The sequence below is a fragment of the Lonchura striata genome, chromosome 1A (assembly GCF_050655825.1).
Source record: "Lonchura striata isolate lonStrDom1 chromosome 1A, ASM5065582v1, whole genome shotgun sequence".
NCBI lineage: Eukaryota > Metazoa > Chordata > Aves > Passeriformes > Estrildidae > Lonchura > Lonchura striata.
In genome coordinates, this window is record NC_140741.1 from 76,217,938 (window position 1) to 76,245,153 (window position 27,216).

Below are 27,216 nucleotides of genomic sequence, written 5' to 3' on the forward strand. Positions count from 1 at the left end.
CATAAATGTTTCTTCTCTCATCAGGCTTTAAACAGAGCTTTATAACCCAAATCTGCTCCTAAGAGCTTGGTTCAAACCTGTGGGGCTGGGCAGGGCTGGAATCACCACCTTCTCCTTTCTGAGACACAAAATAAACAATGAAAACAACCTCCAAGTTTTTAAAACATGAATTTCCAAGTGGGGGATCAAGCGAGGAAAAACCTCTTAGGCCCCTCCGAGTCCTCTCAGTTTCTCTTTTTCACTTCCTAGTTTGTTTTTTTTTTTAGCTGGTGCAAAACAAGGCCCTCAAATTCATCAGGGCCCTCCCAGCCTCTGCCAGGAGCTGCTTTCCTGTCAGATCAATCTCGTGGTGATTCCAGCCGGGCCTCCACTCCTACCCCGGTTTCTGGTCGTTAATAAAACCAGCGCGGTGACATTTACGGCCAAACTGTGCACCCTGGGGTGGGCAGGTCCCCAGGAGGGTGACACGCGTGGGAGGCTGATCCCCCTCCCGTCTCCCCCGGCAGGGACCGGACCCCGGGAAGGGACCAGACCCTCGGGAGAGGGACCCTGACCGCTGATCCCCCGCCTGTGACCCCCGCGAGGGGCCAGACTCTCGGGAAGGTGACCACACCCCCGGGAAGGGGATCGGACCCTTGGGAAGGGGAGCAGACCCCTTGGAGGGGGATCTGACCCTCCAGAAGGGGACCAGACAGCCGAGAGGGACTTGACCCATAGCAGGGGAACCAGAGCCCAAGAAGGAAGACCCTCAGAAGGGCGATCTGACCCCCGGAAGGGACCTGACCTCCTGGACTGACCTGACCCCCGGCAGGGGGACAAGAACCTCGGAAGGGGGACCTGACCCTTGGGAAAGGAACCAGACCCCCAGGGGGGCGAGGTGACCCTCGGGTAGGGGGCCCCGGGAAGGTGACCAGACCCTCGGGAGTGCGCGTGGAGCCCTAAGAGGGGGATCCGAGCCCCAGGAAGGGTGACCCGACCCCTGACCTTGCCACCGCCAGCACTGCCGCCAGCCCCGGGCGCTCCGGGCCGGGCAGGTGCGACCCAGGAGCGCCGGGAGCCCGCGGCCGCAGCCCCCAGCCCCGGCAGCCCGCCCCGCGCGCACCAAAACACGGCGAAAGGAAACTGACAGGCGCTCAGCAGCCGCGTTTAACCCAGATCCGCACGGAACGAGGCGGCGGGACCACGGCCCGGCCCCGGACAGCGGCACGGCGGGGGAGCTTCCGAACCCCCCGAAGGGTGCCGCACCCCCGGAGCGCGGGGGGCGCCTCCGGGAGGCCGGAGCGGAGCCGGGGGAGCGGCGGGGCCCAGTCCGCGGCGCCGGGCCCAGCCCCGAGCCTGGCCCCGCGAGGGCGGCGGTGACAGCCGGGTCTCACCTGCGGGTGCCGGGCTGCCCTCGGGCGCTGCCGGGCCGGGCTGCGGGCCGGGCCCGCGGGCTGGGCCGGCCGGGGCTACGCGGGCAGCGGCGGCGGAGCGGCGGCGGCGGCAGCTCCAAAATGGCGGCGGCGCCGCGGCTCCCTCAGGGCGGGGGAGAGGGGCGGGGCCGAGGGCGGGGGCGGGGCCTGCGCTGGGCGGGGCCGCCATGGGCGGGGTTGTGGGAGGTGGGCGGGGCTGTGGGAGGTGGGCGGGGCTGGGCGGGACCGCGGGGACAGGGATGGGGACGGGGACACGGGGATGGGGACACGGACATAAGAACATGGGGATGGGGACTGGGATGGGGACAGGGACACGGGGATGGGAATGAGGGCACGGAGATGGGGACAGGGATGGGGACATGGACATAAGAACATGGGGATGGGGACAGGGATGGGGACAGGGACACGGGGACGGGAATGAGGGCACGGAGATGGGGACAGGGATGGGGACATGGACATAAGAACATGGGTATGGGGACAGGGATGGGCATGGGGACACGGACATGGGGACACAGACACCACAGGATGGGGATGAGGATGGTGGGATGGGGATCGCGACTCGGGACAGGAACGGTGGGACAGGACGGGGAGACAGGGGTGGGAATGGAGTTGAGAATGGTGGGGTGGAATGGTGGGGGGAATGGGGACGAGGACAGGGGGACGAGGATGGGGACATGCAGATGGGAATGGGGGGACAGGGGCGGGATGGGATGGGGTTGACATTGGAATGGGGATGGGGGACAGGAACGGGGACATGGGAAGACAGGGACAGGATTGAGGATAAGAGGATGGAGACCACGGGGACTGGGGATGGGGAGATGGTGGGACAGGGATGTGACAGGGACAGAATCATGGGGACACTGGGATGGCAATGGGACATGAGAACAGGGGGTCAGGGATGGTGGGGCAAAGGTGGAGACAGGATGGGGTGGCCCCAGCCCCAGGGACAGGGGCAAGGGGACAGCAAGAGCCCACAGACTGCGGGGTGGGCAAGCTGCAGCCCCTGGGGTGGTCACGGCCTCGCAGGGAGCAGGAGGGGCACGAGGACAGGACCCCACGGCTGTGGGGACACGGGGACAGTGGGAGCCCTTCCGTGGCCATGGCCTTCAGGTGGCTCTGGTGCTACTGCAAGGGGGGACCCCAGCGATGGGGCTCAGGGGACTGGGGTGGGGACAGGGTCCACTGCATCCCTGGATGTGGGAGTGAGCATGGAGAAGGGAGGGAAAAAGGGAGACAGAGGGAGCAGGGATCTCTGAGTCATGCTGGCAGCCTGGGCTCCTGGATCCGCTGTCGCCGTGCCTGGATCTGTCTTTGTCTCGTGGATAAACTGCTTTCCGAGTGCCAGCATCCTCCAGGAACCAGCAGGAAGCGATCCAATCCTTCATTCCAAAGCGAATTCCTGCCATGAGATTTACCACTAAGCCGCTCTGCGCTGCTCTCGCCGGGGCCTTGACCCTGCAGAGATTCCTGCACGTGGTTAAAGTTTACAGGGAAAACGTGGCCTTTGCCATGGGAAAAGAGGGATGGTTTTGTGCTGCCCTGCTCACGGGGAGCACTGAATCACGGCATCCTGGAACGGTCGGGGTGGGGAGGGAGCTCATCCCGTGTCACCCCCCTGCCACAGGCCAGGGTTTGGCCATGGGAGTGCTGCCACAGAAATGCCACTAAAGGTGTCCCCCATGACTGAGTGGGTACAACTCCTCATTTACGGATGCTTTTCCAGTATGAAGGACTCCTAGAATTTATACGGCACCCAGTGTGGTAATTAGCACGTTGGTGGCCATTAATGTGGGAAAAAATAGCACAGCCTCAGGAGTTTCACTTCCCTGTTTCGTCTGTTGGAGGGAAATGGGCTTATAAAGCATTTTTTGTGGCTTATTGTGGATTCTGGGGACAGGACGAAACCATCCAAGCAAATTCCCAAATCTTCCAGTCACCCCCAGAGCCTATTCCCACTCCCAGGAGGGCCAGGGTTGTACAGCCTGACTCCTCCAGCTAATTTCTAGAGTTCCAACCTTGGAACAGCTTCCTTCATCTCTGCTCCAGCCCTCTGGAACACGCTAAGATACAGCTGAACTCTGGGCTTGGCAGCAGCAGGGCCAGGAGCTGCCAGCTCCCTTCTCCCCGCAGGGACAGGGACAGGGACAGGGACAGGGACAGGGACAGGGACAGGGACAGGGACAGACACCCCAGGCCATGGTTCCAAGCCTGGCTGTGACACGGGGCACTGGATCCCACTGGGAACAACTGCTGGAATCTCCTCTAGCACTGACACGAGGGGCTGGGCAGGTGTGGCAGGGCCAGGCTGGATGGGGCTGGGAGCAGCCTGGACCCCTGGCAGGGGTGGCAGTGGGTGGCATTAGGGACCCCTTCGATCCAAACCACTCCTGGATTCCGTGGTTCTGTGTGTGAGGGCAGCCCCTCAGCACAGGGAGCGCTCTGGCTGCAGAGCTCCCAGCCCTGGAGCAGGATTCCCGGCCGGAGCGGGAGCGGGCACACGTTGGGTGGGAGGCTGCAGGCCCAGAATAGGCTGTGGATGATGAAGAATTCTGGGATCTATTCTTGGCTCAGGATTGAGGCGTGATCTGGTGCCTCCAGCAGGCATCAGAACAGGATCTCCCAGCGCCAGTTTGACATTAATCTGAGCGGCCCTGCAGGGAGGAGGGGACGAGCTTTCCTCCCTTCTCCCCCAGCCACAGCCTCTGCCGAGCACCCAGCGCTGCTCCGGGAGCTTTTCCAAACCCCGGCGTTTCTCTCTGGCTGCCTTTTGGGCCGAGTGAGCAGGCCTGCTTGAAATCCTACAGCTCCGGGTGCCGGAGCACAAACAGCCCCGGGAGCAGCTCGCATTCCTTGGCCGGCGGCACCGCGCGTTCCCGGGGCTGCGGGGAACGCTCCTCGCTGCTCGGGGGAACATTATCCGCGGAGCCTGGCGGTGCGGGAGCACGGCAGCCCGGGCAGCGGCTCCTGCGGGCCGCAGGGCCGGGGCGCACAGTTAATTATAGCCGCCGGGCTTGGGCAATGTTGTGTTTGCCGGGTTGCCGGGGAGATGAGCAGCAGCCCCGGCGCTGCCCCGGCAGCTCCGAGCTCGGCAGCAGCGCTGCGCTTCCAGAGCTGCAGCGCTGACCTTCCCAAATATGGTCCAGCACCAGCCGGGAGCTCCCCGGGCTCGGCTCTGGGATCAGCACTCCGGCCATCGGACCCTCCGCAGCCTCTCCTGCGGGCATCAGGCTCGGCACTCCGGGAAAATCCCGCTCTGCAGCTTCCCCTGGCCGGCACCAGCGGCCCCGGGCAGGGCTCCAGCCGGGACGGTACCGAGGAGAGCCGGGCAAAGGAGTCCCGAGACCTTGGGGGTTTCATCAACAGCAAAGCAGAACTGCCCTGGGGCAGGTCCTGAGTTCATGGAAACCCCCTGTGGAGCCAGGCTGGGAGAACTGGGGGGGCTCACCTGGAGAGGAGAAGGATCCAGGGACAGCTCAGAGCCCTGGCAGGGCCTGAAGGGGCTCCAGGAGAGCTGCAGAGGGACTGGGGACAAGGATGGAGGGACAGGACACAGGGAATGGCTCCCACTGCCAGTGGGCAGCCATGGATGGGAGATTGGGAATGAGGAATTCCTGGCTGGGCTGGGATTCCCAGAGCAGCTGGGGCTGCCCCTGGATCCCTGGAATGTCCAAGGAAAGGCTGGAGCAGCCTGGGGCAGTGGGAGGTGTCCCTGCCAGGGCAGTGTGGAACTGGAGGGGCTCTGGGGTCCCTTCCCACCCAGCCCACCCCAGGATTCCCAGGTTCTGTGATTCCAGCATTTGCCTGTCCTGCCTTGTGGCTCTGGGAAATTGTGAAGGAATGGGGATGCTGGGTGTGACCTTCTGCCTGTGACAGTTCCCTGCTCAGGTACAGGGCTCTGCTCCCATCCTAATGGAAACCCTCCAGCCCTCACTTTTATACTTCTCAGGCGTTCTTAGCACTTTTATTGCCCCTTTGATTCACAGTTAATTTTCTTCTGCTTGGCCAGGCAGGAATGTTCGTGTGGCTGCAGTGAAATCAGCCATGGGAGACCCCTGGGACAGGATCAAAACTGACTTTTATTGTGGGACAAAGAGTTAATGAGGAAAAAATGTCAACTATTTTAAATTCATATTTTCCTTATCTTTCCCTCCTGTCCCTTGCATGACAAGAATCAGCTTCAAGCGTGGCAAGTGTAAATGTTGTGTTGCAGGCTAATAAATCACAATTAGCATTAACTAGCAATTCATGGGACAGTGCTTAAGTGCAGCTCCTCTGCTCCCTGATCAGGGGAGTTCAACAGGGGCAGGACAGGCCGGGTAAGGACATTAAAGGCCTGAAGCTGAACAAACAGCACTGGGGGGGGGGGGGGCAAAGAAGTGCCAAAAATAAATAACCAAACCTACGGGGGCGATTCTGCTGGGAGAGCTCGGCAGCCTGGCCATGGAATTCCTGGGGAAAACAGCTCCTGCCAGGAGCTGCCGTGTCAGCGCACACTCGGGGTGCCTGGGGGAACACTCGGGATCACTTGGACACCTCTAGGCTCTCTGGAATCACAGAATGGTTCAGCTGGAAGGGACCTCAAAGCCCATCCCGTCCCGTGGGCAGGGGGGAACACCTTCCACCGCTGTGCCAGGGTGCTCCAAGCCCTGTCCAACCCGGCCTTGGGCACTGCCAGGCTGGAATTGTTCCTTCTCACACTTTCTTTTTATGGTGGTCCTACTCCTGCCTTGCTCCGGGCTTGAGCTGGCAATAAATAACCCCTCAAAGTGCCTGGAATGCCACAAAAATCACGGTGACAAACAATCCCGGGCCACCCTTTGCCCTCTGCCCGGGGAACGCCGCCGTGCCCGGATCTGCCAACATCCCCGGGGCAAACTTCTCCTGAAGGAATGGATGTCATCTTCTCACCTTTGTAAACGTAACTGAGGCCTCAGGTAACTTCTACAATAGAAGCGGCTTAATGAAAGAACTCTGTTTCAAGCGAAAGTCAACTTTCAGCCGGGCCAGGTTAGGTCACACCATGAACTGCGCCTTCGGCAGGTGGAGCGTGTGAGTTACAGCGGGCCGGGTTTGTGTGACTTCTCCTGCAGAAGAGATGCCATTTTTGACCCCTTCCTCAGCTGGCTTTGTGGAGATCTCCTCCTCACGGCCGGCAGGGAACAAACGGCGTCTCTTAACGGTGTTTGGCGCGCTCCTAAATCGGCGAAAGGGGGCTCGGGGAGGCTCACACCGGGCACAGCCGGGGCGGGGGGCCCCGGCGGGACACACGGGGGTCCGACAGGCTCCGGCCGGGACACACGGCGGTCCGACAGGCCCCGGCCGGCGCAGGCAGGGGCCGGGCACCGAGCGGTGAAGCCGCCGTGGGCGCAGCGCGCCCAAGCCCCGCGGCGCCCTCACGCCGCCCTCACGCCGCCGCCATGACACCCGCGCGGCCCCGCCCGCGGCGCTCCGCGCGCCCGCCCCCGTCTCGATGGTGCGCGCGGCGCGCTCGGGTCCTCCCGGCCGGCAGGGGGCGCGGCGGGGCGCGTTGGGGCGCGTTGGGGCGCGGTCCTCCCGGCCGGCAGGGGGCGCGGCGGGCCGGGCCGCGCGGGCGGCGCCGCCATGGACGCGCTGAGCCGGGCCGGGCCGCGGCCCCGCCGCGCCGCCGCCGCCGCCGCCGCCTCCCCGCTGCCCTGGGGCCGCTTCGCCGCCTGGATCGACTGCGTGTGCGTGGTGACCTTCGATCTGGAGCTGGGACAGGCCATGGAGGTGCGCCGCGGCGGCCCGGGGCGGCACAGCGCCTCAGGGAGCGGGCGGGACCGGCGGGCGGGGTCGGGGCTGTGCAGGGGTCCGGGATGGAGAGGGAGGGGAGAGGGAATGGGAGAGGGAATGGAGAGAGGGAATGGAGTGAGGGAATGGGGAGAGGGAAAATGGGGAGAGGGAATGGGAGAGGGAATGGAGAGAGGGAATGGAGTGAGGGAATGGGGAGAGGGAAAATGGGGAGAGGGAATGGAGTGAGGGAATGGGGAGAGGGAATGGGGAGAGGGAAAATGGGGAGAGGGAATGGGGAGAGGGAATGGAGAGAGGGAATGGAGTGAGGGAATGGAGTGAGGGAATGGAGTGAGGGAATGGGGAGAGGGAATGGGGAGAGGGAATGGGGAGAGGGAATGGGGAGAGGGAAAATGGGGAGAGGGAATGGGGAGAGGGAATGGAGTGAGGGAATGGAGTGAGGGAATGGGGAGAGGGAATGGAGTGAGGGAATGGAGTGAGGGAATGGGGAGAGGGAATGGAGAGAGGGAATGGAGAGAGGGAATGGAGTGAGGGAATGGAGTGAGGGAATGGGGAGAGGGAATGGAGAGAGGGAATGGAGAGAGGGAATGGAGAGAGGGAATGGAGTGAGGGAATGGGGAGAGGGAATGGGGAGAGGGAATGGAGAGAGGGAAAATGGGGAGAGGGAATGGGGAGAGGGAATGGAGTGAGGGAAAATGGGGAGAGGGAATGGAGAGAGGGAGTGGAGAGAGGAAAAATGGGGAGAGGGAATGGGGAGAGGGAATGGAGTGAGGGAATGGGGAGGGGGAATGGGGAACAGGGAGCTGACCAGGGGAGGCAGGGACCAGGGGATGTGGAGGGAGCAGGGATGGGGAAAGATGGATGCAGGAATGGGAAAGAGAATGAAGGATGGGGACGGAGGGGATGAGGAGTGGAGAGGGAAAAGCGGCAACAGGAATGAAGAGGGAAAAGCGGGATCACGGCTAGGGGTGTGGAAAGGGGGATCAGGGTTGGGGTGCGGGCAGCGAACAGGGAGGGGAGGGGGGCCCAAGCAGAGATTTGGGGTGAGGGAGGGGCCAGGGCAGCATCCAAGAGACCTTTATGGATCCTCTTCATGGAATAAAGGGTGACATGTCCCATGGAGCCAGGCTGGGGGCTCACCTGGAGAGGAGAAGGATCCAGGGAGAGCTCAGAGCCCTGGCAGGGCCTGGAGGGGCTCCAGGAGAGCTGCAGAGGGGCTGGGGACAAGGATGGAGGGACAGGACACAGGGAATGGCTCCCACTGCCAGAGGGCAGCCATGGATGGGAGATTGGGAATGAGGAATTCCTGGCTGGGCTGGGATTGCCAGAGCAGCTGGGGCTGCCCCTGGATCCCTGGCAGTGCCCGAGGCCAGGCTGGACACTGGGGCTGGAGCAGCCTGGGACAGTGGAGGTGTCCCTGCCATGGCAGGGGTGGCCCTGGAGGGGCTCTGGGGTCCCTTCCCACCCAGCCCATGCCAGGATTCCAAAGACAGAACTTCCCAGCAGGCAGGGCAGGGAGGTGTCCGTGCAGGATTCCCAGGGAAGGGAAGTTCCCTGGCTGGGTTGCAGCAGAGCTGAGCCCCTCGTGGGGCCACAGAGGGTGGGATTGGGGTGGGAAGGGCTGGGCAGTTGTCCCCAGGTCCCTGGAATGCCCAGTGCTGGTCCTGCAGGAGGGTCTGGGGGGAGCTGGGCTCCTCAGGGGCTGCTCTCTGAGGAAAGCAGGGAAGCGTGGATTTGTCTGAACCTGAGCCATCACCTCGAATTCCTTCCTATTTCTTGTGTGGTTGTGGGAGTCACTCCTTGCTCTGCCCTCTCTAGGGAGATTGCTCTGGTTTACAGACGATTGAGCCTTCCCAGTTTTAAATGCTGGGGCTTCCAAAGGGATTGGGAAGCAGGAGGAACCAACTCCACCTTGTTGCTGCTCCCTTGCCTTGAATCCTACATTGTTTCTTTCCCTGGAGCCTGAAAGTGAATAAAAAAATCTCCTCCAGACCCGAGTTTCACCTGTTTGATCCTTTTTCCTGCAAAACCAGGCCTGAGATACCCCAAGGAAGGGAGGAATACTGGGATAATAATTAGCATGGTGAATTCAATGCTTTGTAGTTGTGTTTTGATATGTAAAGGTGGGTTCTCACCAGTCTGCCTTTGTGGGTGAGGGATGCAGGAATGTTGTTTGTTCCTCTCTGGAAAGGAATTTTCCTTCTTTTCCTTCCTTTCCTCCTTTTGCCTGCATAAGTTTCAGTGGAAGAATGTTCCTTGCATGACACAAATAACTTAGGAAATCTGGGAACTGCCAGTGGGGATGACACGGCCCCAATGCCCCTCTTCCTTTGGAAAAACGTGGATTTCTGTTCCAGGGGAAGGAGCAGGGGTGAGACACGGGAGGGAAGCCAGGAAGAGGAGAAGCTGTGGGGGCTTGGGGGGCTCTGGGGGTACCAATTTAGGGGGGTCTGGCCATACAAACCCGGGGGGTCTGAAATCAGCTCCAAGAGAGTCAGAAATTCAAAACACTGAGGGAGATCCCAGAGATTCTGGAATTCAGCGATTCCCGCTCTGCTTCCATGGACAGTGGAGAAGCTGTTGGAAAGAAGAACCCAAATCAAGTTAGAAATTAAATGGAATTCCTATTTCTGGCGCCTCCACTTTCAAATAATGAAATAAACAATTTAGGATGTGATTGAAGCCCTTTTGGGCTGCTCTGGAGACTTCTACACATCCTGATTTCCTTTTCACGTGCCTTTTTTTGGCTTTTGAAAAGTTGTGGTGACTCGGATTCCTTTTGGCTCGGATTTGAGATTTTGAACTTTGGGATGTTTGGTGATTTCCCCGCACCCCAAACGCAGAGAAACATCAGCGTTAAAGTGAAGGGGAAGTAGAGATGTGGAATCCCAGAGGGATTAAGGTTGGAAAAGACCTCTGAGATCATCAATCCAACCCTGGAGGTTAAAGCCTGATTTTCCAACTGTTCTCTTGCAGAAAACTCCCCCAAAATCCAGCAGGAGAAGCAGAAGCCTTGTCCCAACTCCTGCTCTGATTAGGCAGCAGATGTTGAGGAAAGCACAATTCCTGAGATTCACAGGCTCCTGATGGACCAGGATCAGCAGTCCAGGGCTCCCACTCCTGGCCACGATTCCCTGGGAATTAACAGGATAAATGTTTGGGTGGGGGTTAATTAGTGCCAGCCCCAGGGATGCGTTCGGGGTCCTGGCGCAGAGCAAGGGGAGCAGGGAAGTGCTGCCCTGGGACAATCCTGATCCCTTCCCACTGCAGCACCCCAGCCTTCCCCATCCATGCTGCCCGCCTGGCCCCTGGAGCTGCTCGGGGTCCTTTTGCCTCAGGATTTTCCTGCTTTTGCCTCGGGATTTTCCTAGCTGTTCCTCACAGCTCAGCTCTGGCGGGGGCTCATCAGCGGCGCTGTTAATTGGGAATTTGGCTGGCTCGGCTGGAGCGCCGCCCTTGCCAAGGGATCCGTGGGAATTGCCAGAGCTGGGTGAGCTCCCAGCCCCTGGCACGGGGCCACCGGGTATTTCGAGGCAGGGCAGGAGGGTCAGGAGCTGCTGGGAGCTGCTGGCACAGCTCCCGAGGCTGGGACGGGAGCTGCAGCTCCTTCCTGCTCCGCTGCAATTCCTGCACTTCAGCACGGCCTCTGGCACCCTGCTCCTCAGCAGCCCGGCCCTGTGCCCCCGTGCCCAGGTGAGAGCCCTGCAGAGCTGCCCCAGCCCTGGCACACAGCAGCAGCACCTGGAGCTGCTGGAGAGCCCCGAGGAGGCCCCGGAGCTGCTGCAGGGCTGGAGCCCCTCAGATCCCAGGGATCCAGGCTGGGAGAGCTGGGGGGGCTCACCTGGAGAGGAGAAGGATCCAGGGAGAGCTCAGAGCCCTGCCAGGGCCTGGAGGGGCTCCAGGAGAGCTGCAGAGGGGCTGGGGACAAGGATGGAGGGACAGGACCCAGGGAATGGCTCCCACTGCCAGAGGGCAGCCATGGATGGGAGATTGGGAATGAGGAATTCCTGGCTGGGCTGGGATTGCCAGAGCAGCTGGGGCTGCCCCTGGATCCCTGGCAGTGCCCAGGGCCAGGCTGGACACTGGGGCTGGAGCAGCCTGGGACAGTGGGAGGTGTCCCTGCCATGGCAGGGGTGGCCCTGGAGGGGCTCTGGGGTCCCTTCCCACCCAAACCATTCCAGCATTCCCTGACTCTGTGACTTCCCTGGTCTCCATGGATTATGAGAACCAGGCTGGAGAACCCTCCAAGGTTCTCAAGTCCAGCAGGGGTGGAATTCCTCCCTGTGGGGCTTGTCCCAGCCCTGGCTGTTGAACCCTCCCGGTGTCCCCCTGCAGTGCATCCCCCCACACCCACCTGCCCTCCCCAGCTCCTTCTCCACCCTGTCCCTCCTGTGTCCCATCCTGCTCCTGTCAGAACAGCTGTCTGCACATCTGGAACGCTCCCAGAGGATTTGGGGCTGTTCATTCACTCGACCATCAGCTCTCAGGAATAAATCTAAACCAGGAGCCTCTGAGTCTGCCCCCAGATCCAAGTAGAACCGAGTTCAGTGAGGGGTTCAGAGATGAAATCGTCCCAGGTGCTTTCCTGTGGGATCTGTGGGGATCAGCGAGGAGGAGCTGTGTGTGGAGCTGCGGGCACAGGGGCTGACAGGCTCTGCTCTCTCCACAGCTGGTGTATCCCCACGACTTCAGGCTCACCGAGAAGGAGGTAACCACCCTTCGTTCCCCTTCTCCCTCCTTGGGCAGCAGCTCTCGGGGCTCTCACTGGCTGTTGGTTTTTTGCAGAAAACGAGCATCTGCTACCTGTCCTTCCCAGACTCCTACTCAGGTGGGTGACAAAGTGTCCCTGCTGGAAGGACAGTCCCTGGGGTGCAGCAGGGCTGAGGGGGCACGGGGAGCACCCTGGGGCTCAGCCAGAGCCTCCGTGGGCAGATCGCCCCGTGCTCTGCTGGGTGGGAACCCGTGCTCCAAGGAAATTCCCAGTGTGGCCAGGAGGGGTGGCAGCTGTCACATTCCTGTGTTTGGGAGCAGGAGCTGCATTTCCAAGAGAAATGTTCCCAAGCCTGAGTTTATACTTCACAAAAGGACAGTGAGAGATAATCTGCTCATCCACCCAGTCCCTAGGGCTTTAAAAGTTGGGTTTCTTCATTTTCATGGAATCCTGGAACGCTTTGGGTGGGAAGGGACCTCAAAGCCCCTCCAGTGCCACCCCAGGGACACCTCCAACTGTCCCAGGGTGTCCAGCCTGGCCTTGGGCACTGCCAGGATCCAGGGGCAGCCCCAGCTGCTCTGGGCACCTGTGCCAGGGCCTGCCCACCCTGCCAGAGAAAAGCTTTTTCCTATAATGCCATTTCCCTTCCCATTTTGCTTCCTTTTCCCCTTTCCTTTCTTCCTTCCCCTTCGGGGTTTCTCTCTTCGGTTGCTGCCCTGTCCCTGGATTTCCCCGTAGCCCCGTCCCTCCCTGTGGAGCCATTCCCAGCTGGTGTCCCCGTGCTGTCTGTGTCCCAGGTGGCCTCGGGGACACCCAGTTCAGCTTCCGGCTGCGCCAGGCCGGCGGTTCCCGGAGCTCCCCGTTCCAGGATGACGGCAGCTACAACCGGGAGGCGCCGCCGACGCTGCAGGTGGGTGCTGGCCCTGCCCCGCTGCCGGGGGAAAGCCAAGGGTTCCGTGGGGCTGGGGGCCCTGGGGAAAACCCTCCTTGTCTCTGGCCATGGGAACAGAGAGACAAGAGCGGTTCAGCACGGGGAATTCCTTCTGTGCTCACGGCGAGGGAGAGCGGGACAGGGAGAGGGGACAGGGAATGGGATCACGGGTGGGAATGGGACAGGGGACAGGGAATGGGATCACGGGTGGGGCTGGGTCAGGAGACAGGGAATGGGATCACAGGTGGGGCTGGGTCAGGGGACAGGGAATGGGATCACAGGTGGGACTGGGTCAGGAGACAGGGAATGGGATCACAGGTGGGATTGGGTCAGGGGACAGGGAATGGGATCACAGGTGGGGCTGGGTCAGGGGACAGGGAATGGGATCACAGGTGGGGCTGGGTCAGGAGACAGGGAATGGGATCACAGGTGGGACTGGGTCAGGGGACAGGGAATGGGATCACAGGTGGGGCTGGGTCAGGAGACAGGGAATGGGATCACGGGTTGGATTGGGACAGGGGACAGGGAATGGGATCACGGGTGGGATTGGGTCAGGGGACAGGGAATGGGATCACAGGTGGGGCTGGGTCAGGGGACAGGGAATGGGATCACAGGTGGGACTGGGTCACGGGACAGGCAACTGCTTGAAGAGGAAGCTGTGCTGGGAGAGGGAATTGGGTCAGGGGGATCAAAGAGTGAATTGAACCAGGGAGAGGGAACTGAGCTGAGTCAGGGGAACCCCCAGCTGTTTTGGGAGGTGGACCAGAAACAGGCAGACCCCTCTGGGAGAGAGAACTGAATTTGGGAGACCCCAGTTATTTTGGGAGAGGGAACTGAAGCAGGGGGATCCTGGCAATGCTAGGAGAGGGAATGAAGCAGGGACACCTCCCACTGCCCCAGGCTGCTCCAGCCCCAGTGTCCAGCCTGGCCTTGGGCATTCCAGGGATCCAGGGGCAGCCCCAGCTGCTCTGGCAATCCCAGCCCAGGCAGGAATTCCTCATTCCCAATCTCCCATCCATGGCTGCCCTCTGGCAGTGGGAGCCATTCCCTGTGTCCTGTCCCTCCATCCTTGTCCCCAGCCCCTCTGCAGCTCACCTGGAGCCCCTCCAGGCCCTGCCAGGGGCTCTGAGGTTTCTCTGGAGCATTTGTTTCTAGCTGAGCCCCCCCAGCTCTCCCAGCCTGGCTCCAGTTGTGTCTCTCCCTGTGTCCCCATGGAAAGCTCTCTCGGAGGGCTGGCGTGGATGCTAGGATGTGTCAGAGCAAGGAGGGGTTGGTGACAGTGGGGCTGGGCTGTCCCTAACCGTGTCTCTCTGTCCCTCCCTGGCCCTGCAGCGAGAGGCTGCTCACTATTTTGGCTACGTGTACTTCCGGCAGGTCAAGGACAGCTCCATGAGGAGGGGCTACTTCCAGAAGGTCAGTGCTGAGTCCAGAATCCCAAAATCCCTGAGGCTGGAAAAGCCCTCCCAGCCCATCCAGTCCAAGCTGTGCCCAGTGCCCACCTTGTTCCCAGCCCAGAGCCCTGAGTGCCACCTCCAGGAATTCCTGGGACACATCCAGGGATGGGGATTCCAAAGCTCCCTGGGCAGCCCCAGCCAAGGCCTGACCCCCTTTCCATGGGGAAATTCCTGCTGGGTCCCCCCTCACCTTCCCTGGCCCAGCCTGAGGCCGTTCCCCCTTGTCCTGTGCTGGTCCATGGGGACATCTCAGTCCCAGCAGTGTCCTGAGCTTTGTGCCCTCCACCTCCAGGAGTTCCTTTCAGACTCCTGCTAGCACAGAAATGGGTTTTTCCATCCCCACTAAAACGGTGAGTTTTCCACTGGAACAGTGGGATTTCTCAGGGGAGGAATTGTCACCCTTGGATGAGGATTGAATTCAAATGGCCGAGTCTGAGGTTGGACAGGAGGTGTTTGAATGACTCCTCCATTCCTAATTAATGCACTCATTAATGGTTAGAGGAAGAGAAGAATCAGTGTTAACAATGAAACCTGCAGTGGGGCTAGGCTGGGACAACTGTAAAAAACAGGGATTATTTCACAAGGAGAAATTATTTCACAATTAGAACAAACAAGGCCTTGCTGGACACGATTTGTTATTCCAAGTTCCTTTGTCCTTTACCACCATTCCTTGACTTTGTTTGTCTGTCCAGTTCCCATTTCAGGAGTTGCTCCTTTGTGCTTCTCCACCTGAAATGGTTTTTGGGAGCTTTGAACCCACCAGCACTTGATTTTTATTCCCTCTCCAGCTGCTCTTTTGCCAGGCCGTGCTCCCATCCCTTTGCTCTCCCAAATCCTGGCTCCTGAGCAGGTGGCAGCAAGAATCCCACCAAGCCTCTGCTTGGGAGCTGCTCTGTGGATTTAGTGTTGTGGTTTTTAAGCTCATCCCTCTCCAAGCAGTACAGAAACGTGCAGTGCTGGGGTCAGGGGGGCCCTGATCCCAAACGTGCCATTCCCAGTCCCTGGTGCTCGTGTCCCGCCTTCCCTACGTGAACCTGTTCCAGTGCCTGCTGCAGCTGATTGCTCCGGAATACTTCGACAAGCTGGAGCCCTGCCTGGAGGCAGGTGAGATGGGGGCAGGGATTCCAGCTTGGGCTAGAGGGGCTGCATCGGGGGGTTCCTGAAAAACAGCTGGAGTGCTCCAAATGGCTTCATTCTGGAAAAAATTCCAGCAGGGGAAACCTTTGTCCTGCTTGTCCGGTGGATAACCAGGTGTAAAGGAGGGACTGTGGGGAGGCAGGGGATGGGGCTGTCAGTTTGGATGCAGGGTGTTCCTAAGGAACATGGGGTGTTCCCAAAGCCAGGGGTCTGCTGCGCCTCCAGCAGGCCTTTTTTGCCTGGCTCATCTCATCCTGATTTATCGGCTCTGGGTTTGCCGCAAGCCAGGGGCATGTGTGAGCTGGGAACAGGGAATAATTCCCTTTCCGAATGCCAGGCTGAGCTGGATTTTCCCTCAGGTGAAACTCTTCCCTTCTCTGTGTCCCTCAGTGTGCAACGAGATCGACCAGTGGCCGCCCCCGGTGCCCGGCCGGACCCTGAACCTGCCCGTGATGGGAGTTGTCATCCAGGTAGCTGGGCTGTGCCACAGGAGGGGACCCGTGTGCCGTGGATGTGAAATCCCTGCTCAGCCCGCGTTCCCCACAGCCCTCCCAGCTGCAGCTGGTGGCTGGAGAAGTTTGTCCCCTGCCAATGCCACCCCATCCCCGCTCTCCCTGGCCTGCAGGTGAGGATCCCATCCCGGGTGGACAAGCCAGGCTCCAGCCCAGTGAAGCAGTGCAACCAGGAGGTGAGAGGGGCTGGCACGGAGAGGAGCTGGATCCTGAATCCTGCTGGGAGCCCTTTGGCCTGGGATCCGTGTGGTCTCAGCAGTTCCACTCCAGGCTCTCGGGCCTGGAGTCACACAGGGCTTCTGCACCCAGTCCAGGTGCTTTACTCACTGTTCCCCTTGCTTTTCTTGGGAATTCAGGCCCTGCTGGGTCTCCTGCCTTCACCCTGGAGTTGTTTTGAATTTGCCTCAGTGTTTTGGTTCAGCTCTGGTTTGGATTCCTTTGCTTTTCCCTTTCTCTGCTGTGACTAACACTGGCTTGGTGCCACATCTCTAACCCCGCTGGCTCTGCTGTGTCTCAAACCCTCTACCACCAGAGGAAACCCTGGGAAATAAGGGGCCAGACACGGGAAGCCTTTCCCAACTGGAAAAGAGGGGATTCTTCCCGAGTTTGTAGGGACAGGAATTAGTTTGGGATTGAGAGCTGCGCCCAGCGTGCTCCTGCGCACACCTCGGGCGTGAGCCCGTTCCTGTGGCTGATGGTGCAACTCCAGCCAGGCTGCTCCCCCCTCCTCCAGCTCACTAACAGCTACTAACAGCCTTTTCTCCCTTCCTCATCCAGAATCTGTTGCCAGCCCCCCTGGTTCTCCCCAGTGTTCATGAGCTGGATCTGTTCAGGTGAGAGGCTCCTCCCAACCCTCTCCCTGCTGGGAGCATTGTGAACGAAGGGGTGGTGCAGAATCAAACCCTGCTGCGTTCCAGGGGCTCCTCTGGGGCTCTGGGCAGGGTTTGAGCTGAGGGCTGTGTCCTGCACAGCCCCAGGGGCAGCGGAGGGGCTGGGACCCCTCCACGGGCTGGGGAGCAGCTCCTGCCCGAAGCTCCCAGGGAGCGTCCCAGGCACTCCCAGCCCTGGAGATGCCATTTCCCTGTCCCTGCTCTGGAATCCAGGGGTGTCCTGCTGTCTCAGACACACTGGAGCCAACATCTATCCATGAGAACCTCCTGTGGTTTAACAAGGCCGAGTCCAAGGTGCTGCACTCGGGTCAGGGCAACCCCTGGATCGCTCCAGGCTGGGCATGAGCAGCTGGAGCAGCCCTGGGAGAAGGATTTGGGGGTGTTGGGGGTGAGAGCTGGACCTGACCCAGCTCAGAACCCCCCAGCCCTGGGCTGAGCCCAGTGGGCAGCAGGGGAGGGGGATCCTGCCCCCGTGCCCAGGTGAGACCCCACCTGCAGAGCTGCCCCAGCCCTGGCACACAGCAGCAGCACCTGGAGCTGCTGGAGAGCCCCGAGGAGACCCCAGGGTGGCACTAGATGGGTTTGAGGTCCCTTCCCACCCAAACCATTCCATGACCCTCTGATCACAGGTTGCTTGACTTTTCTTAGAGCATTTCCTTTAAACTTGTATGAAACGGCTGAGGTGAGAAACACCTGGTTTCCCTGTGGAATGCTGAAAGTCCATCCTAGGTCTCAAATTCCCAGACAGGAGCACACCTGGGGGTGTTTCAGGCCACCCGCAGCTGTGTCTGGTCCATCCTGAGTGACCCTGTCCTTGTCCCCATTGTCCCAGGTGCTTCCAGCCGGTGCTGATCCACATCCAGATGCTCTGGGAGCTGATGCTGCTGGGGGAGCCCATGGTGGTGATGGCACCATCCCCAACCATGTCCTCAGAGCTGGTCCTGGCCCTCACCAGGTAACACCCACAGGCTGTGAGGGACTGGGAACTGTGACAGCGAATTCTGGCAGCTCTTCCCTCCCACATGCACTCTGTGCTGCTCCCCTGGGTTGGCTTTGGCTTGCTCACGGAAGCTTTGCAAAACAAACTGCAAATACTCCACGCTCATTTTCCAGCAAGGATAGAGAGGAGTTCAGAGGAGTCCCCCCTGATGGGTCCAGCCCTGAGGAATGTTCTCCCCCCAGCTCAGAGCTCTGCCTTAGCACAAAACCCCAAAAACCTGGAGCTTCCCCAGAGAGGTTCAGCCAGGCCAAGTGCCAGGCGCTGCCCTGGGCCAGCCCCAGCCCCTGGAGCGCTCCAGGCTGGGGCAGGGGGGCTGCAGGGCTGGGAAAGGCCCAGGGGAGCTGTGCCAGCGGCCGGGCACGAGCCCAGGGTGGCCGGGGGGCAGGAGGCCGATGGCCCTGGGCTGGGGCAGCCCAGGGTGGGCACAGCCCAGGGCAGGGACTGTCCCCTGTGCTGGCCCGGGTGACCCTGCTGTGCCCAGGTGACCCTGCCATTCCCAGGGTGACCCTGCCATTCCCAGGGTGACCCTGCCATGTCCATGGTGACCCTGCCGTGCCCAGGGTGACCCTGCCATTCCCAGGTGATCCTGCTGTGCCCAGGTAACCCTGCCGTGCCCAGGTGACCCTGCCATGTCCATGGTGACTCTGCCATGCCCATGGTGACCCTGCCATGCCCAGGGTGACCCTGCTGTGCCCAGGTGACCCTGCCGTGTCCATGGTGACCCTGCTGTGCCCAGGTGACCCTGCTGTGCCCAGGTGACCCTGCCATGTCCATGGTGACCCTGCCATGCCCAGGGTGACCCTGCTGTGCCCAGGTGACCCTGCTGTGCCCAGGTGACCCTGCCATTCCCAGGTGACCCTGCCATGCCCGGGTGACCCTGCCATGCCCAGGTGACCCTGCCATATCCATGGTGACCCTGCCGTGCCCAGGTGACCCTGCCGTGTCCATGGTGACCCTGCCATGCCCATGGTGACCCTGCCATGCCCAGGTGACCCTGCCATGCTCAGGGTGACCCTGCCGTGCCCAGGGTGACCCTGCCATGCCCAGGTGACCCTGCCGTGTCCATGGTGACCCTGCCATGCCCATGGTGACCCTGCCATGTCCATGGTGACCCTGCCGTGCCCAGGTGACCCTGCCATGCCCAGGTGACCCTGCCGTGTCCATGGTGACCCTGCCATGCCCATGGTGACCCTGCCATGCCCATGGTGACCCTGCCATGCCCAGGTGACCCTGCCATGTCCATGGTGACCCTGCCATGCCCATGGTGACCCTGCCATGCCCAGGTGACCCTGCCTGTCCCTGCAGCTGCCTGGCCCCGCTGCGTTACTGCTGCGACTTCCGGCCCTACTTCACCATCCACGACAGCGAGTTCAAGGAATACACCACGCGCACCCAGGCCCCGTGAGTGCCCCTGTGCCCTGGCACCACCCCCGAGGGACACCCGGAGCCACCGGCGCTCAGCCTGTCCCCTCCTCCCAGGCCCAACATCATCGTGGGTGTCACCAACCCCTTCTTCATCAAGACCCTGCAGCACTGGCCGCACATCCTGCGGGTGGGCGAGCTCCGCATGTCAGGTGAGCTCAGGGGGCTGCCAGGGGGGCTCAGGGTGCCAGGGCAGCTCAGGGTGCCAGGGGAGCTCATGGTGTCTGACAGGGGAGCTCAGGGTGCCAGGGGAGCTGGCCCAGGGCTCTGTGGGGCTGGCAGAGCAGCTGGAGGCTGCAGGGAGCTGCCCTGGCAGTGATTCCCTCTCCTGGGAGAGCCACAGGAGCTCAGGGAGCTGCCCTGGCAGTGATTCCCTCTCCTGGGAGAGCCACAGGAGCTCAGGGAGCTGCCCTGGCAGTGATTCCCTCTCCTGGGAGAGCCACAGGAGCTCAGGGAGCTGCCCTGGCAGTGATTCCCTCTCCTGGGAGAGCCACAGGAGCTCACCCCTGGCCGTGGCTGTGTGCAGGATGAGCATGGAGCTGGGGCAGGGTGTGGGGAGCAGGAATTGCTGTCCTGGAGCTTCCAGGGGAGGAAAGGCCCTTCCTGGGCAGGAATTTGAGAGGTGGAGAGAGAGAAACCTCCTCTCCTTTATGGAGCACCTCTGTTGACTGGGAATCCAAGGAAGCCCTGGGGGTGAGGAGCTGGTTTCTAGCACATCCTCACTGCAGAATTCCAGCAGGGAAGGGAGCTGGGATTGCTCTGAGGGTGGGGGGAGCTGGGCAGTGAGGGCAGGGCTGGTGTCCCCAGGGGCACTCCCAGCACGAAGGCACAGAGCCTGAACTGTCCCCCTGTGTGTGACAGGAGACCTGCCCAAGCAGGTGAAGGTGAAGAAACTGGCCAAGCTGAAGACCCTGGACACCAAACCAGGTGGGTCCAGGCCTTGGGCATCCCTCAGGGCTGCCCCTTCCCTTGGGGATTTGGCAGCAAGGGACTGTGTCCCTTTGTAACTCCTGGTTTTTATTCCATCCCGCGTTTTTCCCATCCAGGGATCTACACTTCCTATAAAACATTCCTGCACAAAGACAAAACCCTGATTAAAAGGCTGCTAAAGGTAGGCAGCTCTCACTCTGTCCTGGGTGGGAAAACCCTGCCAAGAGCTCAGTTTGAGCAGAGCTCCCCAAAGGAGCAGAACTTACAGTTTGGGATGATCTAGTCCACACTGGGACACATTAATCATGCCAGGTTTAGGATTTTCCACCTGATATTAAGGATGAAATCCTGCTGCTAACAATAAACTGGGAAGAATTGGTATCGGGGAAAAAAAAAAAAAAAAAAAGGGAAAAAAGCCCAGATTTTGTGTAGTGAAACTTGAAATTTTAATGTGCTTGAGTTGAGGGTGGAATCTGTGCTATGGGATCTGGGTTAGGGGATGTGGAGTTTGGGATGTGGAGTTTGGGATCTGGAGTTTGGGGATCTGGAGTTTGGGATCTGGAGGTTGGGATCTGGAGGTTGGGATCTAGGGTTTGGGATGTGGAGTTTGGGGTCTGGAGTTTGGGGATCTGGGGTTTGGCATCTGGAGTTTGGGGATCTGGGGATCTGCAGTTTGGGATCTGGGGTTTGGGATCTGCGGTTTGGGATCTGCGGTTTGGGATCTGGGGTTTGGGATCTGGGGTTTGGGGATCTGGATTAGGGGGTCTGGGGTTTGGGGATCTGGGGTTTGGGGATCTGGGGTTTGGGGATCTGGAGGTTGGGATCTAGGGTTTGGGATGTGGAGTTTGGGATCTGGAGTTTGGGGATCTGGAGTTTGGGATCTGGGTTTGGGGATGTGGAGTTTGGGATCTGGGGTTTGGGAAGTGAAGTTTGGGGATCTGGAGGTTGGGATCTAGGGTTTGGGGATCTGGGGTTTGGGGATCTGGGGTTTGGCATCTGGAGTTTGGGGATCTGGGGATCTGCAGTTTGGGATCTGGGGTTTGGGATCTGTGGTTTGGGATCTGCGGTTTGGGATCTGGATTAGGGGGTCTGGGGTTTGGGGATCTGGGGTTTGGGGATCTGGAGGTTGGGATCTAGGGTTTGGGATCTGGGGTTTGGGATCTGCAGTTTGGGCAGCACTTCAGGCTCCCGTGGCTGTGTGTGACAGTCAGAGGACACCTGAGTGACCCCCCTGTGCCGTGGGTGACCCCTGGGTGACCCTGTGTGACCCGCTGTGCCCTGGGTGACCCCTGGGTGACCCTGTGTGACCCGCTGTGCCCTGGGTGACCCCTGTGACCCTGTGTGATCCCACTGTGCCCTGGGTGACCCCTGTGACCCCCTGTGCCCTGGGTGACCCCTGTGACCCTGTGTGACCCCCTGTGCCCTGGGTGACCCCTGTGACCCCCCTGTGCCCTGGGTGACCCCTGTGACCCTGTGTGATCCCACTGTGCCCTGGGTGACCCCTGTGACCCCCTGTGCCCTGGGTGACCCCTGTGACCCTGTGTGACCCCCTGTGCCCTGGGTGACCCCTGTGACCCCCTGTGCCCTGGGTGACCCCAGGTGACCCTGTGTGACCCCCTGTGCCATGGGTGACCCTGTGACCCCCTGTGCCCTGGGTGACCCCCGTGTCCCGCAGGGCATCCAGCGGAAGCGCCCCTCGGAGGTGCAGAGCGCTCTGCTGAGGAGGCACCTCCTGGAGCTCACCCAGAGCTTCATCATCCCTCTGGTGAGTGCAGGGACACGCCGGGGGGACGGGGAGCAGCCCCGTGACGGAGCCCGGAGCGGGGAGCCCTGGTGGGAAGGAGCTTCAAACTCATCCATCCCCCTGCCATGCAGGGACACCTCCCAGTGCCCCAGGAGCTCCAGCCCCAGTGTCCAGCCTGGCCCTGGGCACTGCCAGGATCCACGGCAGCCCCAGCTGCTCTGGGCACCACCTCAATGTAAGTGATTATTTTTATTTTTATCTTTTCTTGTTTTAGGAGCACTACATGGCCAGCCTGATGCCTCTGCAGAGGGCCATCACCCCATGGAAGGTAGGATGCACTTCCCAATCCTCCTTCCCTTTGGGATTGGCAGTGGTTACAGGGGCTGGGAACCTCCCCTGTTGCAGGAAGAGGGGTTTTAAAAATTCATTAAAAAGTTGAAAGAACTCTCGGGACGGATATTCCCAGTTTTGCCAGGAGCTGAATTACTGGGAATCTCATGTGAGGATCAGCCTTGTGGTGTATTTATCCTCAGTGCCTTGTGCACCTTTCCCACCGGAAGTGCACCCTCGTTTTCCTGGTTTCATTTGGGATTCCCTGCCATGGATTCCCACGGGCTAACATGGGTTTCCCTGTGCAGAATCCCCCCCAGATCCGCCCGTTCTGCCAGGAGGATTTCATGAAGAGCCTGGAGCACGCCGGCCCCCAGCTCACCTGTGTGCTCAAGGGGGACTGGCTGGGGCTCTACAGGTGAGACCTGCAGGGAGCCTGGTCCCAGCCCCGCTGGGCCAGTGCCCACGGGCAGCACAGCCTGGGTCAGCAGGGCCCAGGGGGCCTGCAGAACACATCCATGGATTAATCCAGGATGGCCAGGGAGAGCAAAGCCGGCTCAAATCCAGCCCTGGGGGTCGTGTGTGTTAAACGAGTGGGGATCCTGCAGGGGATGTGGTCCAGGGTTTCCCTGGATTATTGGTTCTGGATGGGATGGAGAGGGCACTTGGTGCAATAGGAGTGGGAAAAATCCAAGGGAGGAAAATGGGAAATGCACAGAGATGGAGAATGAAAAGATCCCAGAAAGCAATCAGAAACAATAATTATAGAATTATGGAATGGTTTGGGTGGGAAGGGACCCCAGAGCCCCTCCAGTGCCACCCGTGCCAGGGCAGGGACACCTCCCACTGTCCCAGGCTGCTCCAGCCCCAGTGTCCAGCCTGGCCCTGGGCACTGCCAGGGATCCAGGGGCAGCCCCAGCTGCTCTGGCAATTCTGTGCCCACATCCAGGGGTGTCCCTGAGCCAGCCTCGGGTCACCCAGGGAGCTGAGGGGCACAGGGTGGGGTTGTCCCTGTGGGTCCCTGCCAGCTCCAGGGCCCCACAGTCCCACAGTTCCTGACCTCTCCGCAGGCGATTCTTCAAGTCCCCCAATTTCGACGGTTGGTTCCGGCAGCGGCACCGCGAGATGACCCAGAAGCTCGAGGCCCTGCACCTGGAGGCCATCTGTGAGGCGGTGGGTGACAGGGACAGGGCTGGGACAGGGACAGGGCTGGGACAGGGACAGGGCCGGGAAAGGGACAGGGACAGGGCTGGGACAGGGCTGGGACAGGGACAGGGCTGGGATAGGGACAGGGCCGGGAAAGGGACAGGGCTAGGACAGGGACAGGGACAGGGCTGGGACAAGGCTGGGACAGGGACAGGGCTGACTTTACTCAGAGATGAGGAGGCTCCAGGGAGAGCTCAGAGCCCTGGCAGGGCCTGAAGGGGCTCCAGGAGAGCTGCAGAGGGACTGGGGACAAGGATGGAGGGACAGGACCCAGGGAATGGCTCCCACTGCCAGAGGGAAGCCATGGATGGGATCTTGGGAATGAGGAATTCCTGGCTGGGCTGGGATTGCCAGAGCAGCTGGGGCTGCCCCTGGATCCCTGGAATGTCCAAGGCCAGGCTGGACACTGGGGCTGGAGCAGCCTGGGACAGTGGGAGGTGTCCCTGCCGTGGCTGGGGTGGCACTGGAGGGGCTCTGTCACTGTTTCAGGAATGAGGATGAGGAACCCCCTGCTCACCTTCAGGCTTTCCTTAGGGGAATCCCTTGGGAAGTGTCCCTGAGGGGAGCCCCTCTCTCCTTAGGACATTGTGGCCTGGATGAAGGACAAGTCCGAGGTGGAGATCGTGGACCTGGTGCTGAAGCTTCGGGAGAAGCTGGTGAGTCCCTCCCTCCCCCTGCACTGCTCCCTCTCTCCGGCTGGGCAGAAATCCGGGACACAGATCACACCCGTGCCTTGGAAAACCTTGCTGTCCCTCCCGGAGGGCTGGGAAGCTCGGGGAATTTCGGCGTTTGTGTGAAATCCTCAGAGCTGGGAGGATGCAGAGAAGTTCTTCTGAGGCTCAGGCGGCGTTTCCTGCCTGTTAGTCCTGAGCTGCAGCGGGCAGGGCCCGGGCAGGGGAAGGCCCCTGCTCATCCCCGTGTCCCGCAGGTGAGGGCTCGGTGCCAGCACCTGCCCGTGAAGGAGGAGACCCTGCAGAGGGTGAGTCTCTACATCGCCACCGTCATCGGCTCGCTGCCCGAGGACCTGCAGACCGTGCTGCGCCACCCCTGAGCCGGGCTCCCGAGCAGGACACCCCTCCCAGCCTGTGCCAGCCCGCTCCCAGCGCTGGGGCAGCTCCTGCCCGGCTCGGCCGGGATCGCGCCAGGATCGCACCGGGATTGCGCCAGGAGCTCCCGCAGCCGGGCCGGGATCGCGCCAGGAGCTCCCGCAGCCGGGCTGGGATCATGCTGGGATCACGCCGGGATCGCGCCAGGAGCTCCCGCAGCCGGGCTGGGATCGCGCCGGGATCGTGCCGGGAGCTGCCAGGATTGCGCCGGGATCGTGCCGGGAGCTCCCGCAGCCACACCGGGATCGTGCCGGGAGCTGCCAGGATCATGCCGGGATCGTGCCGGGAGCTCCTGCAGCCACACCGGGATCGTGCCAGGATCACGCTGGGATCACACCGGGAGCTCCCGCAGCCGCGCCGGGGCTGGCCCTGCGGAATTGGCCCCGGGTGCCACGGAGGGCAGGAGGGACCCCAGGGCTGCGGGTGTGTGGGGCCCGCCCGGCCACTCATCCGTGTGCGTGCCGGGATCCTCGGGAATTGTTCCCATGCTGGGATCCTCGGGAGTCATTCCCGTACTGGGATCCTTGGGAATCATTCCCGTGCCAGGATCCTTGGGAACCATTCCTGTGCCGGGATCCTTGGGAATTATTCCCGTGCCGGGATCCTCGGGAATCGTTCCCATGCAGGGATCCTCAGGAATCGTTCCCATGCAGGGATCCTCGGGAGTCATTCCCGTGCTGGGATCCTCAGGAATCATTCCCATGCCGGGATCCTCGGGAATCATTCCCGTGCTGGGATCCTCGGGAATCATTCCCATGCAGGGATCCTCGGGAGTCATTCCCATGCCGGGATCCTCGGGAGTCATTCCCATGCCAGGATCCTCGGGAGTCATTCCCGTGCCGGGATCCTTGGGAATCATTCCCGTGCTGGGATCCTCGGGAGTCATTCCCATGCCGGGATCCTCGGGAGTCATTCCCATTCTGGGATCCTCGGGAGTCATTCCCGTGCTGGGATCCTCGGGAATCATTCCCATGCCGGGATCCTCGGGAGTCATTCCCATGCCGGGATCCTCGGGAGTCATTCCCATGCCAGGATCCTCGGGAGTCATTCCCGTGCCGGGATCCTCGGGAGTCATTCCCGTGCTGGGATCCTCGGGAGTCATTCCCGTGCCAGGATCCTCGGGAGTCATTCCCGTGCCAGGATCCTTGGGAATCATTCCCGTGCCGGGCTCCTCCATTCCCGCAGCCCGCCCTGCCCTGCGGGGGCTGCGCTCAGGGCAGCTCCTGGGGACGGGGAGGAGGTGACAATGCCATCCCTGCCCCTGGACAGCCGGAATTGCTGGACGTGCACAATTGCTGCTCTGTTTCTCCAGGGCAGAGCCAGAGGAGGGGCTGGAGCATCCGCAGGGATCTGGGAATGGCTGCTGGGGGGAGCTGGCCCCAAATCCATTTATTCTGCTTGAAAACCCAGCCTGAGCTCCAGGACGCAGCGGGGCTGGGGCTCTGCCCAGGGCACTGGAGCACTTCCTGCCAGCCCCTTCCCAATAAAACCTGGAGAAGCTGATTTCCAGAGCCTGTGCCGAGCTGGAACGGGCCCTGCTGCCCTCCCCTGCCCCCGGAGGCAGCTCCCGTGCCTGGGATCCCCTTCCTGCCTTGGGAATGGATTTGCTGGAACCAGGGCATCGCTCCTCCAAACTGCATTGCACCACCGGGGCAGGGCGCCCAGCCAGGGACAATTTTAACCAAAAAAAGGGTTTGGAGGGATGTGGCAGCCTGGAGGGGTCGAACCCAGCGCCTCTGCTCGTGGTGGCATTGTTGGATTGTTCCCTGGGGCAGCTCCCAGGGCTCCCAGTGGAAGCTGAGCCGTTTCCATCATCTCTGCGTGCTCAGGGCTGGGAGGGGTCCAGAGGGGGCTGAACTCTTCCTGAATTTCCCTCTGGAGCCAGGCAGGAGCTGCAGGAGGCTGCTGGGTGTCTCAGTGGCCCCGGCCCTGCTGGAGTAAGGGGTTCTGAGCAATATCCTTCGGGATGCTGTAAATCCTTGCATATCCCAGGCAGGGCAGGGCCTGAGCACTCCTGGAAAGTAGGAAATCAGTCTAAAAAAACCCTGGAGCACGCTGGGTCCTGGTTTGGAGGCTGGGGAGGTTTATTGGGTTGGGAATGGTTGTCCCTGCTCTTGGTCACTCGTGGCCATCCCGGTTTTCCAGAGCACCTGTGGGTGGCTGTGTGTCCCTCTGCCCTTCCCGAGGCACGGGATCACAGAACCACAGAGGCTTTTGGTTTGGAAAAACCTCAGAGCCCGTCGAGTCCAGCCATTCCCAGCAGTGCCAAGTCCCCAAGTGCCACATCCACAGGGCTTTGAGATCCCTCCTGGAGAGCGGACTCCACGTCTCTTGTTCCTCAACAGCCCCAACTTCCTCCTTCAGGAATTCTCCCTCAGGGATGTATTTTAGCTTTGCATTCCCCCCAAGGAGGCCAGACCCCATCTCCTGCGAGCCCAGTATCCCACAATCCTGGAATGGTTTGGGTGGGAAGGGACCCCAAAGCCCCTCCAGTGCCACCCCAGCCTCAGTGGTTCCAGGATTCCGCAGTCCATCCCGGTGGATCTGTGGAAGTTGGGGGTCTCCAGCAGGGAGGAGCTGCAGGTGCCTCCAGCGCTGTGGGACCTGCCCAGCCCCACCTGTGCCCTCCCAGACCGCTCCAGGCACGAGGGGCTGCACCAGG

General features: G+C 61.1%; 2 protein-coding genes across 8 annotated transcripts in view; one reads left to right on the plus strand and one right to left on the minus strand.

The window, feature by feature from the left end:
* The window catches only part of PPP6R2 (protein phosphatase 6 regulatory subunit 2), a 67,131-nt gene extending 60,471 nt beyond the window's left edge, over positions 1-6,660 (minus strand). For 4 of the 5 annotated variants that reach the window (XM_021546364.4, XM_085569463.1, XM_021546361.4 and 1 more), the window contains exon 1: positions 1,374-1,532. The gene's annotated coding sequence lies outside the window, so the exon portion shown is untranslated. Of the gene's footprint in view, positions 1-1,373; positions 1,533-6,320 lie in introns of those variants that run through there. The other variant, XM_021546362.4, reaches the window with a different exon arrangement.
* Positions 6,661-6,997: 337 nt separating this feature from the next.
* Positions 6,998-26,057, plus strand: DENND6B (DENN domain containing 6B). 3 transcript variants are annotated; one of them, XR_014952084.1, is made up of 21 exons: positions 6,998-7,160; positions 11,851-11,889; positions 11,967-12,009; positions 12,690-12,802; positions 14,156-14,236; positions 15,276-15,381; positions 15,805-15,884; positions 16,040-16,102; positions 16,704-16,759; positions 17,649-17,771; positions 19,122-19,217; positions 19,296-19,390; positions 20,100-20,165; positions 20,285-20,349; positions 21,844-21,933; positions 22,187-22,240; positions 22,551-22,660; positions 23,313-23,415; positions 24,030-24,104; positions 24,377-25,168; positions 25,245-26,057. XR_014952084.1 is itself a non-coding variant. In XM_021546383.4 (20 exons), the coding sequence occupies exons 1-20, from the start codon at positions 7,014-7,016 to the stop codon at positions 24,497-24,499; spliced, it is 1,728 nt and encodes a 575-aa protein (XP_021402058.1). In that variant the 5' UTR covers positions 6,998-7,013; the 3' UTR covers positions 24,500-26,057. The 3 variants fall into 3 exon arrangements, 1 of the variants encoding a protein (XP_021402058.1); XR_014952085.1 differs by having other exon boundaries at positions 23,983-24,104; positions 24,377-26,057; XM_021546383.4 differs by having other exon boundaries at positions 24,377-26,057.
* Positions 26,058-27,216: the final 1,159 nt, after the last annotated feature.